Source organism: Eublepharis macularius, chromosome 1 (assembly GCF_028583425.1).
Source record: "Eublepharis macularius isolate TG4126 chromosome 1, MPM_Emac_v1.0, whole genome shotgun sequence".
Taxonomy (NCBI): domain Eukaryota; kingdom Metazoa; phylum Chordata; class Lepidosauria; order Squamata; family Eublepharidae; genus Eublepharis; species Eublepharis macularius.
Window position 1 is genome coordinate 225,160,925 of NC_072790.1, and position 13,949 is coordinate 225,174,873.

General features: G+C 48.6%; 1 protein-coding gene across 2 annotated transcripts in view; it reads left to right on the forward strand.

Moving 5' to 3' along the window:
• GCKR (glucokinase regulator) overlaps positions 1–10,171 on the forward strand; it is a 29,027-nt gene extending 18,856 nt beyond the window's left edge. Inside the window, exons 10-20 of one of the 2 annotated variants that reach the window (XM_054989476.1) lie at positions 1,519–1,637; positions 1,756–1,854; positions 2,101–2,198; positions 2,399–2,475; positions 2,873–2,969; positions 3,398–3,495; positions 5,755–5,838; positions 6,101–6,250; positions 7,571–7,705; positions 7,982–8,151; positions 9,058–10,171. In XM_054989476.1, the coding sequence (XP_054845451.1) occupies positions 1,519–1,637; positions 1,756–1,854; positions 2,101–2,198; positions 2,399–2,475; positions 2,873–2,969; positions 3,398–3,495; positions 5,755–5,838; positions 6,101–6,250; positions 7,571–7,705; positions 7,982–8,149 (1,125 nt within the window). In that variant the 3' untranslated portion in view covers positions 8,150–8,151; positions 9,058–10,171. Of the gene's footprint in view, positions 1–1,518; positions 1,638–1,755; positions 1,855–2,100; positions 2,199–2,398; positions 2,476–2,872; positions 2,970–3,397; positions 3,496–5,754; positions 5,839–6,100; positions 6,251–7,570; positions 7,706–7,981; positions 8,704–9,057 lie in introns of those variants that run through there. The other variant, XM_054989473.1, reaches the window with a different exon arrangement.
• Positions 10,172–13,949: the final 3,778 nt, after the last annotated feature.

Genomic DNA, 13,949 nt, shown 5'->3' on the forward strand with positions numbered 1-13,949 from the left:
AAAACCAATACTGCTGTGGCAGCTGCCACTGAAACAACGCTATTTTAATCTGCCGGCCAATCGTCTCTCCACTGGCCAATCAGCAGCCCTGGGGCACCACCTATTTTCTAAAATGGATGCCACTCATTTTCTAAAAACAGTTGGAGGGCATCAGCACAGTATTGGCAGGTGCCATGGTGCCCAAGGGCACCCTGTTGGGGACCCCTGTTTTAGAATGTCAGGGTGAGAGATGGGTGGATGGTGTGCATGCAAAGGATTTACTCTTGAACGAAAAGAGGGCATGTTTGGGCTACTCTCATCAAACTCAAACCTGGCTAATTCTTCAGATCTTTCACTCGATCATTCGAAAGCAAAGAGGTAAGTGATATGATGACCAAGCTGGTGATTTGTAAAACTCTTATAGATGAAATCTTAAAGTTGGTGCAGGGGCAAAGCACTATCCAGAGATCAAATGGCTTTTTGTGATAAAAGACAGTTAGCCATGCCAGTTAGAGTGTACCTTCTCTTGCCAAGGGTGTCCCTGAATATCAGATTCTCGGGAGTGATTGACATGTGCTGTCTGCCTGCCAGTTGCTAACATCCCAAAGCTACTATGGGCAACCCTGGTAACAGGTATATGTAACACAACAAACCAAGGCTCAATACAGTCAAAACCCAAAAGGTATAATTCAATTTTACATATTATAAAGTGCAAAAGTGCTACAATTTCATATATACATGCAAAAAGTCATAGAATTACAAAAGTGCATAAATACAGCGTCCATTCATTAATCAGTGTAAACTAATTACAGAATACAGATCTTCAGTTGTCCGGAAACAATCCAATGAATTAAAGTGCAAATGCTACAATTAATAAGGAGAAGTCGGTCGGTAGGAGATCGTGCCGCCAGAATGTTACAATGACAGTCCATAAAATCAATTATGTATACAGAAAAAACGCCGACGGGGGTTTGCAGGCAAAATGTAATTAACCCGTTTCGTGAGGACCACTCCTCACTTCCTCCTGGGCGTAAGATCTTTCGGACTGAACGTAAGTGTGTTGTGAGCACAAAAAACAAGGTCTCCCACCGTTCCTCCACAACGTGATTCACGGACATGCCATTTTTTCTCCCACCGTTCCTCCACAACGTGATTCACGGATATTGCTAACATCCAGCAATAACTGCAGTAAACTAGTGTCAAGATTCTAGACATGCACACTGGGCTTCTCTCTTGCACGCTCTGGCAGCAGCCAGATCCTTATGAGTGTTGGATGTATCAGCTTTGAGGGCTGTGGCTCAGGAGTACAGCATCTCCTTTGCACGAGGACAGCTTCTGCTTTGCATTCAGAAAGTCCCAGTTTCAGCCCACAGCATCTCCTGATGAGAAAGATCTTAGTCATGAGACCCTGGAGCGCCATGGCCTGTCAGACAAGATAATACCGAGACCAGGACTTGGACTCAAAATTAGGCAGCCTTGTGTGTTCAAAGAATCAGCGGGGAGTGTGTCTTCATCAGTTGTGCTTTCTCCTTTTCTCAGCCTGAAGGTATTGCTGGCTCCTCGCGGATGAAGGGTGGCAGTGCCACAAAGGTTATTCTGGAGACTCTGCTTCTGACGGCTCATAAAACAGTTTCCAAGGACAGTGAGATCTCAAAGAAGTGAGTTGTACAGCAGGCGCCATGAAGGAGAGCCCTTAAGTTGCAGAAGACATTAGGCTGACAGCTGGGTCTGGTGCCTCTGTAGCAAGCCTGCTCAGCCCCCTGTCCCCTCCCCCAGGTGTCTCCTGGAGATTCTACGCACCTATGAACGGGCCCACAAAGTCACCTATAGCCACAGCAAGAAGATAGCAGCCCTGGTGAAGCAAGCAGGCACCAGGTGAGCTTGGGACGTGGCAAAAGGGATTCTTGCTCTTATGCAAATGGGGCCAGCTCCATATCAAACGTGCTCTCCAGCTGGATTGGGAGTTTCCACTTGCGTGGGCAATATTATATAGTAGTTAGAGTGCTGTTGATTGAATAAAATGGAGGGAGTATGGTGTTGTAAGCTGCTTTGGGTCCCCGTTGCAAAGGAAAGCAAGGTATAAATAAATAAACAAACCCTCACCCTTTCTGTCTTCTCCAGCCTACAGAAGAAGGCCTATGTGTACATGGTGGGGTGGCACACACTGGGCATCATTGCCATCATGGATGGAGCAGAGTGCATCCCCACCTTTGGGGCAGGTGAGCCCCACCATCCAAGGGAGGAGGGGAGGTCATAGGAAGAGAAATAGTAGCTGGGTGAAGGCCCTCTGGCATATCTTTGCTTACCAGCTCTGTTCTGTAGAAGGTGCCAAAGAAAGGGTGGGGTAGGCTGTGGAAGACCGGCAAAAGCTTGCAGTGAAAGAAGCAAGAACTCGTTTCTTTGTCAATTTGTCGCTCAGATATCAATGATGTACGGGGCTTCCTTATTGGAGATCGCAGTGAAATGTTTAACAAGGAGGCCGACCTCATAGCACAGGTGAGTGGCCAGAGAATGGGAGATGGGGAGCCAATGGGGGAAGGGTCTCCCATCCCATCTTCTCCTTATTCCTCAGTGGAACCCGAAGTCATCAACCCTGGTCCTGCAAGGAAGTATATCTAAATGCTTCCCAACAAACCTAAGGTCTATTCCCCTAGTTTGACCCTTTCCCCTGCTACAAGGAGCCTTCCCCTGAAGCACTGGCACCTGTGGCTGAGACCTGTGGGATCCAGCCCACATTGTTTGGATTTTTGGGCTATTCGTTCTAAGGCTGTGCTGTACTCACAAAGGAGTGTGATACTTAGACCAAAAAGGGAACCCTCCACTTAGTACATTTCTTAGTCCAGTGTGTCACGCATGATGTCTTGACAGGTTTCTTCTGACTTTCTCCTGGCAGGGACCAAAATTTGCTTTCTCTGAAGAAGATTTTGTGAAAACAATCCTCCCGTCGTTGACAGAACTCGACACCGTGCTCTTCCTCTTCACTGTGGATGGTGAGGTCTGATGGTACCTGAATAATAGGGCCACAGGAGGGATCTATGGGATTCAGCAAGCACTGAGGGGATGGTAACCAATATTGCTTTGAGAGCAGCATTCCTTTCTAAAAGCCATACAGAACTGGAGGAGAAGCTCCCGATCCGGGGTAGAATACCAGTCTAGTGCACCAAAGGTCCCAGGTGTAGTTTTCAGGTATCAGGGCTGGGGAAAGACTTCTCTTGGTCCAAGAGCTGCACCTGTCCCCACAAATGGTAATGGGATTAATGCAGGGAAAAAATCCCTGGATGCACCCCAATTGTCATTCCTTTTAGCATCTCTCAAAATCTCAGGAAGCTCAGGAGCGCTCCTAACTGGACTTCTGTTCATGCAAGAGTTGGTAGGAAGGGACTCGTGTGATCCCACTCTCCCTGTGTGTCTCCTGCAGATGACCTTGTTGAGGTAGAAAAGTTGGCGGTTCAGGTGAAGGAGAGGACCTCAAATATGCAGGCGCTTTGTCATGCCACAGTTGGGCAGTACCTGCCGGTAAGAACCCCAAAGGGCGTCCCTTAAGGTGGTTTGTATTGAGCAGGGCATTGTCTAGAGAACGGGTTAGTAGACGCTGTCTTTTCATCTTAGAGCAGGGGAGATCTGGAGTATGTACAATATAGGCCTACCAGGGTCATCAAATCCTGTTTCTCCCTCTATGCTTTCCACAAATGGGCATCACTTGATATTTCAGAAATGCAGAAGCAGGCTGAGCCAAAATGCAAACAGGAATATTTGCAAAATAAAGGCAGTGCACTCCTGAAAGCATTTGTTCATTCAGTGGGGACAAGCAGGGGTGGACTGGGAAGTGAAAATGGTCCTGGAACAAGCCAAGTTGAGTGTTCCTGAGTGGCACCAAGCCGGTACTGCAGCGGCCACCCAGTTCAGCGGCACCAGCAGTTGGCATTGCCCACTTCTGCGAATGGCAGCAGTGCAGGAGGAGGCAATTGGTGAGCAGACACCGAACGTCATCGCTGCCGAAGGTCCAAAGCAAGCGGCCTCTCAGGCACTGGCAGAGTTGCTGTGGCTTCGCTCTGCTTGCTCCTGGCTGCTCCTGGCCCTCCCGGGCAGCACTCCACTGGGTAATTTTCCTGTAAGGTTAATGGACAGTCCACCCCAGAGGCAAAACTGATCCAGCAAGTGATCCATAGCCAACTCTGTAGCATCTTGATATTAACTGTGCAGCTCCTGATTCGTTAGAATTGTCAGTATAAATATTCTTAGGGAAGACAAAAGGCATCCCTTTCTCACACCACCCCAGCGGCACTGAAGCAGCAACAGGTGAAGGAAATAATGCAGCAAACATGGTGAATTACAGGGAGGCTGGGGGTGGGAACGTTGTTTGGCATCCCCGAAAGCAAGCCTTCCCCTGCCCAAGAAAAGAGCACGTCCTTAACAAAAATCCCCCTGTATTTTCAGGGAAACATTCACGTTGATTGGGTTTCTTTTCTATTGCACTTTCATTACGGACTTCTGCTCTATTGCAAATATTGTCACTATTTTCACCATTCTGTTCTGTCACCTCTGTGTACTTATGCGGGATTTGAATTGCTGTACATTGGAATTGCAGTATATAAGTTCAAAAATAAAGAAAAGAGGAAAGTTGTACACGATTAACTCCTCCGCCCCACAACAGGGCCTTATACTTCTAAAAAAGGCTTGTGCGCCTTTATTCTTGCCCAGGTTCGTCCCCTTTGAAAGCACTGTGGGAGCAATCCAGTTTCCTTCATGCCAGGCTCAGTCCCCAGCAGCAGGAGAATCTTTGGGCCAAACTAGATGTCCAGTATTTCATGCACCTACAGCTCAAAATGGGAGCAAATAACTCCCTCCATTTCAGCTTGAGAAACAGCATAGAGCCAAATCAGGAGCCCCTCCTCATCTCCCCATGGTCCTGAGCTGAATTGGTCCACGTAGACCTTTAAAATGCTGTTCCATGCAGCTGCTGTGTGACTGCAGTGAAAGTGAGTCAGGTCCACGGGATCCAGACCCAACTTGTTACAAAATGTAATGTGTAGTTTGGCCCTCGGGTAGCAACTGTTGGGAAAGATGTTTCTCTGCCTGGGACCTTAGAGAACTACTGATAATGAGGATAGACGATGCTGAGCCGGAGGGACAAATGGGCTGATTCTGTGGAAGGCCACTGCCAAAGTCCGTGCAGTGCATGCCTACAGCTCAGTGGCTGAGCCTCTGCTTTGTGGACAGAAGGGCATGGGTTTCACGTGGTATAGGACCTGGGGTAAAAGATGCTGAGAAAAACTCGAATGGTGTAGAGGTGAGAGTGTTAAACTGGGATCAGGGAGACCCAAGTGCAAATCCCCACTGCCTTGGAAGCTTGCTTGGTGCCCTTGGACCACTCACATAGCTTGACCTACCTCACGGGGGGGGGATAAAATGGAGGAGAGGAGAACGATGTAAGCTGTGGTGGGTCCCCACTGGGGAGAAAGGCAGGGCATAAATGAAGTAGAATATTCCTAGAGAGTGGTTGCCAATCAAAGTAGATAGCTCTAGGGTTAGATAGACCGATGGCTTGATTCAGTATAAAGGAGCTTCATATGTTCGTGACTTCTCTGCACATAAAGATTACACCATTGTTCAAGGATCAGGGCGAACCGGCAGCACTATGGAGCCAGGAAAAGTTGTTCTTCTTTGTAGAAGACCTATGGGCTGGTGCTCCAGGTGCTTCCCTGACCAGTCATTTTAGAGCCTGGTCTTGAAGCTGAGCCTTCTCTATTCCTCCTCCCCTTCCCCACCCCACAGGCCTCTCTCAAGAAGCTCTTCCCCTCCCTCATCAGCATCATGTGGCCCATCTTGTTCCTGGAGTACGAAGGGAATTTCATCCAGGTAACCCCCAGAGCAGGCTTTGGTGGGGGGGAAGGCGTTCCATACCCAGACCGTGTGACATGGTTCCCCTGCAGCTTCCTTCGGGATACTTCTTTGTAGGAGGGGTTCTTATGGCCTCCTTGAGCTGTGGGCACTGGCTGTCAAGAAAGGGGGGCCTGCCTTGGGGCTGCTGTACTCGCAGTGGGAGTGGGCACAGCCATTCTCTGCCAGTCTGCTGGCTACCCATCCTCATGCTTCGGTCCTCTTCTGCTGCTTTGCACAGAGGTTCCAAAGGGAACTCAGCACCAAGTGGATCCTGAACACGGTCAGCACTGGGGCCCATGTGTTAAAAGGCAAGATCTTACGCAACTACATGGTGGATCTGAAAGTGAGCAATTCCAAACTCTTTGGGAGAGCAGTCAGCATCCTGCAGGTACCAACTGGGATTCCGCATGATTTAGTTGGGGGAGCCATCCTGGGGTACTAACTGCATGGGGGTAATAATCGCATGGGAGGTGAAATTCACAGAGCCTTTGGGAGGCGATGAAATTAACAAACCCTCTGAGGAGCAATCTGGCTGGCTCTCTGTAGAGAGGTGAAATTGACAGAGCCTTAGGTTCTGTCTTTTTAAACTACGCTTCCTGGCTAACATTGAATCTCCCTACACTTGAGTATCCTCATGCAAGATGCTTCATGTAGAGAGATGTTAGGGAAGGATGAGACCCAGGCTGGAAAAATCACCTTTGTCCATTTCCTAACACTCTGTGGCTGGCCCAGGGTATAAGCTTTTGAGAGTCAAAGCTCCTTCCATCAGATACATAAAGGAATGGAGATCCCTGAGCCTTTATATCCCACTCAGGAGGTGGGAGCAAAGAGGAGAGTCAGGATGCAAAGGTATAATGCAGCTTGATTAGATGGGAGGGGGTTGCAAATTAGGCTGTCGAGATGCAAAGGTTCAATGGTACAATGCAGCTTGATTAAAGCAGAAATTAGCATCTGTCGTGAGATAAGAATCATATGTCTCTATTCAGCTGTGTGGGCTGATCGGTTGTATCTTGATTCCCGAGCCTGACTATAAATCAGTCAGTCACATGTTATGGTGTAGTGGTTAAGAGCAGCAGGAGTCTAATCTGGAGAACCGGGTGTGATTCCCCACTCCTCTGTTTGAAGCCAGCTGGGTGACCTTGGGTCAGTCCCAGCTCTTCCAAGAGCTCTCTCAGCCCCACCCACCTCACAGGGTGATTGTTGTGGGGATAATAACAACATAAACCACTCGGAGTGGGTGTTGTCCTGAAGGGTGGTATATAAATTGAATATTATTGTTGTTATGGTGAGAATTCCTTTTTGGAAACTCATGTCCCAAGCATACAGAGTCCTGATTTGGATCACAACCACAGCATACAGGGAGATGGGGCTTTAGTCTCCCCCCTGCACTATTTTCCTTACCTGAAGTGGCCTTGGGAACTTTCAGCAGATATGTGGCTGATTCAAAGTTAGGACACGATACCTCGAAAATTGTAACATTGTTGGCCCTTTAAGGAACTTAGAGCGAAGATGATTATCCTTACAACAACCCTGCAAGGGTTAAGCAGAGACTGGGACTGGCCCAAAGACATTCAGGACTCCCTGCCAATCCAAGCGCAGTCACCCCACATGGGCTCTGTGTAGCCGTGATTGTAGTGGGGACACGGGTGTCCTCTCTCTGCCATTTCTGCTCCTTTTGCTGCCTTCTGACAGCCATCCCTCCCAACAGAGGTTCACCGGACACTCGCAGGCCAAGTGCTTGGAAGTGCTGCTACAGGTCATTTACGATCCCGAGCCTCTCTCCGATGCAATCCGCGCTGCTGAAGTTTCCAAGCACATTGCTGTGGCAACAGACAAAAGCAAGGTAAGACTCTTCCTACCTGTCTTGGACTGTGCAGACATGGACAGGACTCTCTGTTGCCAAGTCCAGCTTAGTAAAGCTCATCGGGTCCTGCACCTCCCCTGAACCCAGCTGGTGCTCCATCCTGTCCTATCCCCTCTTCGGTCCCACCTCGTGTTCCAAGTCCTGACCCTTTGGCTCATGCATTACTTGTAGCCCAATTCTCTTTATCACCCAGGCACTGGGAGAGACCCAACAAAGAATCCAGCCCTAAGTCAGAGCATGTCTTTTCTCTGCCAGGTTGTCCCCACGGCTCTGCTTTGCCTGTTCCGCAACTGCTCAGTCCAGGAGGCCTGTTCCCGCCTTGACGCCGCAACCTCTGTACGAGACGCCCTTGATGCTGCACTGAATGCACCAGGGCGCAAACGAGGCGCTAGCAAATCAGATCCTGACGAGAACAGCACATAGGGGTGACTGTCGGCTCATGGGGGTCCTAATGGGAAGGGGGCAGGTGACCCTGACACTGCTCCAAGGTGCTGCACTGGGTGGACAAATTGTCCTCCAGCCAGAGATGCTCAGGAAAAGTTGCTTCTGGCCCTTTCTTCCTTCCCCGTACCTAGTGCTGTTTCTCTTCTCATGTCCCAAGCATGAGAAGAGGTGTCAGGCACATTTTGCAAGGGGGGACTGCATCCTAGGAAGGGATATATCCACCCCATAAGGGACCCTTGAACCAGTTAAGGGACACCTGAGGGTTTGTGCCATCCCAGGATTCTCTCTCTGCTGGCAAATAGGACTGTCCTTGCAATTCCCTCCCCTCTTTGCTCTGTCACCGATGAATCACTGTCGTTCTTTTCTATATGAGGGTGGAGGTGGCTGGGATTTGGAAAATCCCACACTTTCCCTCTTTGGAAGCAGACTTTCACTGTGGCTCTTCCTCTTTTTTTTAAGGATGGGGTGGGGAGGGGTGGTCTACGTCCTGCAATCTTGTCACTTTTTGTAATAAAAGAGGAGTCTGTATTCTAGTGCATTGTGTTCCAGATGGGTTTGGAAGAAGGCAGAACTTTTGGTTCCCAGAAAACCCCAGACAAGCGCAGGCACAGTGCGGGTGTCATCCTCACTCTCCATGAACCCTCAGGGCCTCACATGGCAACGGAGTGTTTGGCCTGACATGACCTCATAGTGGGAAGTTCTTTGTTCTTTAGAGAGGGAGATTGGGTGCCACGTACCTGGGGGCAGCGGCGGCGGCAGCCTTGGCCGTTCCCTGCCGTCTCCACCCCCTGCCAGTGTCACTGACTGCTCTGCAGCTGCTGGGCTGGGGCAGTGAGCTCTGTGTGTTTCAATACAGTCACTTGCTTCACCTGCATTTTTGCTTCCAGGCAGGGGTCCCAGACAGCCGACATCTCTTGGAGTTCATCACCACCCGCTTCGCTTGCTTGCCCAAAGCTCGTCCTCACCCAACTCACACCGGTTTGGTTTCTCGGGAAGCAGAGCAGCACAAGAACCTCTGGGCCCCCAAATGCTGAGCTAAGCAGCCTCTCTAGTCAGCAAGGGGAACACATTCAAGTCAGATCTAGCAGTCTCACCCCAACTTTGCTAGGACTGGGCCAGCTCACAAATGGCTGTGGCTGAGCATAGATCATCTGCTTAGCAGAAGGTCCCAGGTTCAATTCCCATCATCTCCAGTTAAAAAGACCAAGTAGCAGCTGGCGTGAAAGACTCGGACCTGAGACCCTGGAGAGCTGCCAGTCAGTAGACAATACTGAACTTAATAGACCTCTGACTTGGCTCAGTATAAGGCACCTTCATGTCTGCTCATGATTTATGTATCAGTTCATTTATTTACATCTTTCTAACCCTTCTTTCTCCCTTTGGGACTCCCAACAGAGTACAGTATTAACTTACAAACCCAAATGTTATCATAATAAAAACACAGCAGTAGCTCTGCAACAGCAGAAAACACAGATCCCTAATCAGCAAAAACCATCTGCAAGAACAGCTTTTGTAGGAATGTTTGCCTAAACAACTCCACTCAGAATCTTTTTTAAAAGGCAGCAACCCTTTCTGCTGTGAAGAAACAGGCTCTTTTGTCCTTGCCTGTTCCCTCTGGATGGCCCCCCGGAAGGTCAGAAGATCCCCCACGGCCATCCCAGTTCTCTGTCTGGTGACACTGCCCCTTCTACTCGCTCTCCAGGGGTGCCAAAAACAAACTGCGTATCCAGCTGCTGCCACCAATGTCTCTGAGAGCATTTCTTGCCACATGGAGTAATACATCTAGCACTCTCTACCTGTGTTACCATTTAGAGGCTCTGCCTAGTTGCCGCACATGCCTGCTTCACCCCACAAGCTAGTGCAGGCACGTTCTACTGCAACTCGGCATATTCTTGCTGCCGTGTCCCAAGGATGACTAGCTGACACGCTACTCCTTCCTCTTTACTGCACTTCAGATAGCAAGACGAAATGACATGGGGCAAATCCACACGCCCTTGGCGCGTCCTGGCGTTGCACTAAATGTTTGCTAAACACCCGGAAATATAGTGTCTTTTTAGCGCGATTTCAGAAATCGTGCTAGAAAGATGCTATACTTCCGGGCGTTTAGCAAACATTTAGCACAACGCCGGGACACTCTGAGGGCATGTGGATTTGCCCATGGTGTTTTTCCAGAAATCAGACTTTTAAAATATGTACTATTCAAGCATTCGAGACTGAGCAAAGGAACAAAGAAAAGGTGAAAACATGGGGTCTTCTTTCCCTACACTAGGCACATCCTAACTGGTGTTTATATAGAACAGACTGGCTTTACTTGAAGTTGCAGTAGTTCACCTTTAGCTTAGTTCTCCTGAGTGGGGCTTCTCTCCATTGTCCCTTACTGCATGGATAAGATGGAGTCCCTAGTACTCCTAAGTCAAGAGCAAAGTTACAAGCATACGAGAAAAACAGACAGTATGGTGGAGTGGTTAAAGTGTCAGACTAGGATCTGGGAAACTGAGGGTCGAATCCCCCTCTCTGACATGGAAGTTCACTGAGTGTCTTTGGGACAGTCACACACACTCAGAGCCAAGCTACAAGTGACGCCTGACACAGGTTGGACACTTGTCCGCTTCCCTCAAGTTTTGATGGGAAATGTAGGCATCCTGGTCTTGCAGCTGTAATGGCGAGCCAAGCTGTAAAACCAGGATGCCTACATTTCCCATCAAAACTTGAGGGAAGCGGACAAGTGTCCAGCCTGTGTAAGGCGTCACTTGTAGCTTGGCTCTCAGCCTAAATCCACCCACAGGGTGGTTGTTGTGAGGATAGAACGGAGGAGAGGAGAAGGATGTAAACTGCTTTGGGTCTCCACTGGGGGGAAAATTGGGATATAAATGAAGTAAAAATGTAAAAAATAAGAGTAAGATGCAAGCGTAAAAGAGCTTCTTCCTGATGTCCTGAGAATTTATAATCTAACTTGGTGAGTCTGTCTTACTTGGGAGTTGTTTGACTCTTCCTGCCCCCAAAGGAAGAGCTTACTTTCTAGCCATTTGTCTCTCAGCAGTCTCTGTCCCTTTGGGGGTGAGGCACTAGGCCATTGTTCTGCTTCAGCCAGTGTCATTAGCACAACTGTACTGGGAGCTTGGCTGCTCCTTTCATCATCCCCCTCCCTTTCTGCCAGCTCCTAGTCTGCAGCTGTGCTCCTGTACATGGACAAAGAGCAGTCACACTTAGTGAACTACTGAGGTGAATTCTTGGGTGGAGCACATTTCTCCACACTGCTGTTGGCTGGCAGGGCACTCTACCAAATGGAAATCACTGAAGAGGTTCTAGAGTAGGCACTCGTGGATTTCACTTGCCTGCTAGAGGGACTATTAAATTAGTCTTGTTCAATCAGGCATCACAGAGCCAAGCTACAAGTAATGTCTAACACGAGTTGGACATGTGTCAGTTTCCCTCAAGTTTTGATGGGAAGTGTAGGTGTCCCGTCTGACTTGCAGCTTGGCTCTCCGTCTAAAAGCCCAGTGAAATCAATTGAGGTTTGCAGAGTAGTCAGTCTAACACATTAGAGCTTGGCTGGGCCAAGCTGCCACTAACCCGAGGCGGCTCCGGGCAGATGCCAGTTCCCCAGCTCAGGTGCCCAGGTGCTGGAGCATGGGCAGAGCCCCTCACTACCCCCCTATCTGCAATAGGATTCTTCTGGCTACTACTTTTTTCTCTTTGCAAATGTAGCTGCCAAGATCACATTATCAAGGACTCTTTCTCACCAGAAAGAGTCATCACAAAGTTGCTTTTAACCCTGCTGATGACCAGTGAGGATGGGACTGTAGGTACCTATAATTTCTCCCCCAGCAAGGGTAAAATCAACTTCTACGTGGCTTTTGAGGACGGGATTACACACGGTCTTTCTCCCTCACACCTTCTCCTCCTTCATAAAATAATCCTATAATCTAGATGAGATGTTCTCCCTCTGAGAAATATACCTGATCTTGGAGAATCTGAACTCCACATCTTCGGCATGCTTCTGCAACAACTGTCCTGTCAGGGATGCCATCAAGCAGCATCCCCTTCTCTGGAATTCCTTTCCAAGGCAAGTCTGCAGTGCTTCTGCAGCATAGTTTTCAGATAAGAGGGGCTTTGCTGGTTTATGTTGCTGAACAACAGGTAAAGGTGGATTTTTTAAAGAATGGTAAAAAAGGAGAAAATAGAAGTAGTAGAATCATAGGGTTGGAAAGGACCTCTAAGGTCATCTAATTCAACCTCCTGCCCAATGCAGGAAATTCACAACTACCCCCACCCCCCCCCACCCCGACTGCCCCAGTGACCCCTGCTCCATGCCCAGAAGATGGCAAAACACCTCCAGAATGTATTGTCGAAGGCTTTCATGGCTGGAGAACGATGGTTGTTGTGGGTTTTCCGGACTGTATTGCCGTGGTCTTGGCATTGTAGTCCCTGACGTTTCGCCAGCAGCTGTGGCTGGCATCTTCAGAGGTGTAGCACCAAAAGACTTTTGGTGCTACACCTCTGAAGATGCCAGCCACAGCTGCTGGCGAAACGTCAGGAACTACAATGCCAAGACCACGGCAATACAGCCCGAAAAAACCCACAACAACCACCTCCAGGATTCCTAGCCAAACTGGCCTGTGGAAAATTGCTTTCTGACTCCAAGGTGGCGATCGGCATTTCCTTGAGCATGTAAGAAGGCCACAAAAACTAAGCACTGATGTAACCCATTCTGCCCTCCCCATCACGATCTGCCCAGGTTCACAGAATCAGCATTGCTGTCAGATGGCCATCTAGCCTCTGCTTTAAAACCTCCAAAGAAGGAGAGCCCACCACCTCCTGAGGAAGCCTGTTCAATTGAGGGACCAGTCTAACTGTCAGGTAGTTCTTCCCAATGTTTAGCGGAAAACTCTTGATTGGTTCTGGTCTGACCTTTTGGGACAGTGGAAAACAACTCTGCACCATCCTTTATATGACAGCCCTTTAAGTACCTGAAGATGGTTATCATATCACCTCTCAGTTGTCTCCTCTCCAGGCTAAACATTCCAAGCTCCTTCAACCTTTCCTCATAGGACTTGGTCTCCATACCCCTCACCATCTTCATTGCCCTCCTCTGGACATGTTTCAGCTTGTCTATATCATTATTAAATTGTGGTGTCCAAACCGGAACACAATACTCTAGGTGAGGCCTAACCAGAGCAGAGTAAAGCGATACTATCACTTCTCATGATCTGGACACTATGCTTCTATGTCGATATTATGTTGATACAGTGTGCGACAGCAATAAAAAAGGCCAATGCTATGCTGGGGATTATTAGGAAGGGAACTGAAAACAAATCAGCTAGTATCATAATGCCCCTGTATAAATCAATGGTATGGCCTCATTTGGAATACTGTGTACAATTCTGGTCACCACACCTCAAAAAAGGTATTATAGCACTGGAAAAAGTGCAGAAAAGGGCAACTAGAATGATTAAAGGGATGGAACACTTCCCCTATGAAGAAAGGTTAAAGCGCTTGGGGCTCTTTAGCTTGGAGAAACAACGACTGAGGGGTGACAAGATAGAGGTTTACAAGATTATGAATGGGATACAGAAGGCAGAGAAAGAAGTATTTTTCTCCCTTTCTCACAATACAAGAACTTGTGGGCACTCAATGAAATTGCCGAGCAGTCGGGTTAGAATGGATAAAAGAAAGTACTTCTTCACCCAAAGAGTGATTAACACATGGAATTCACTGCCACAGGAGGTGGGGGCCGCTTCAAGCATAGACAGCTTCAAGAGGGGATTGGATAAACATA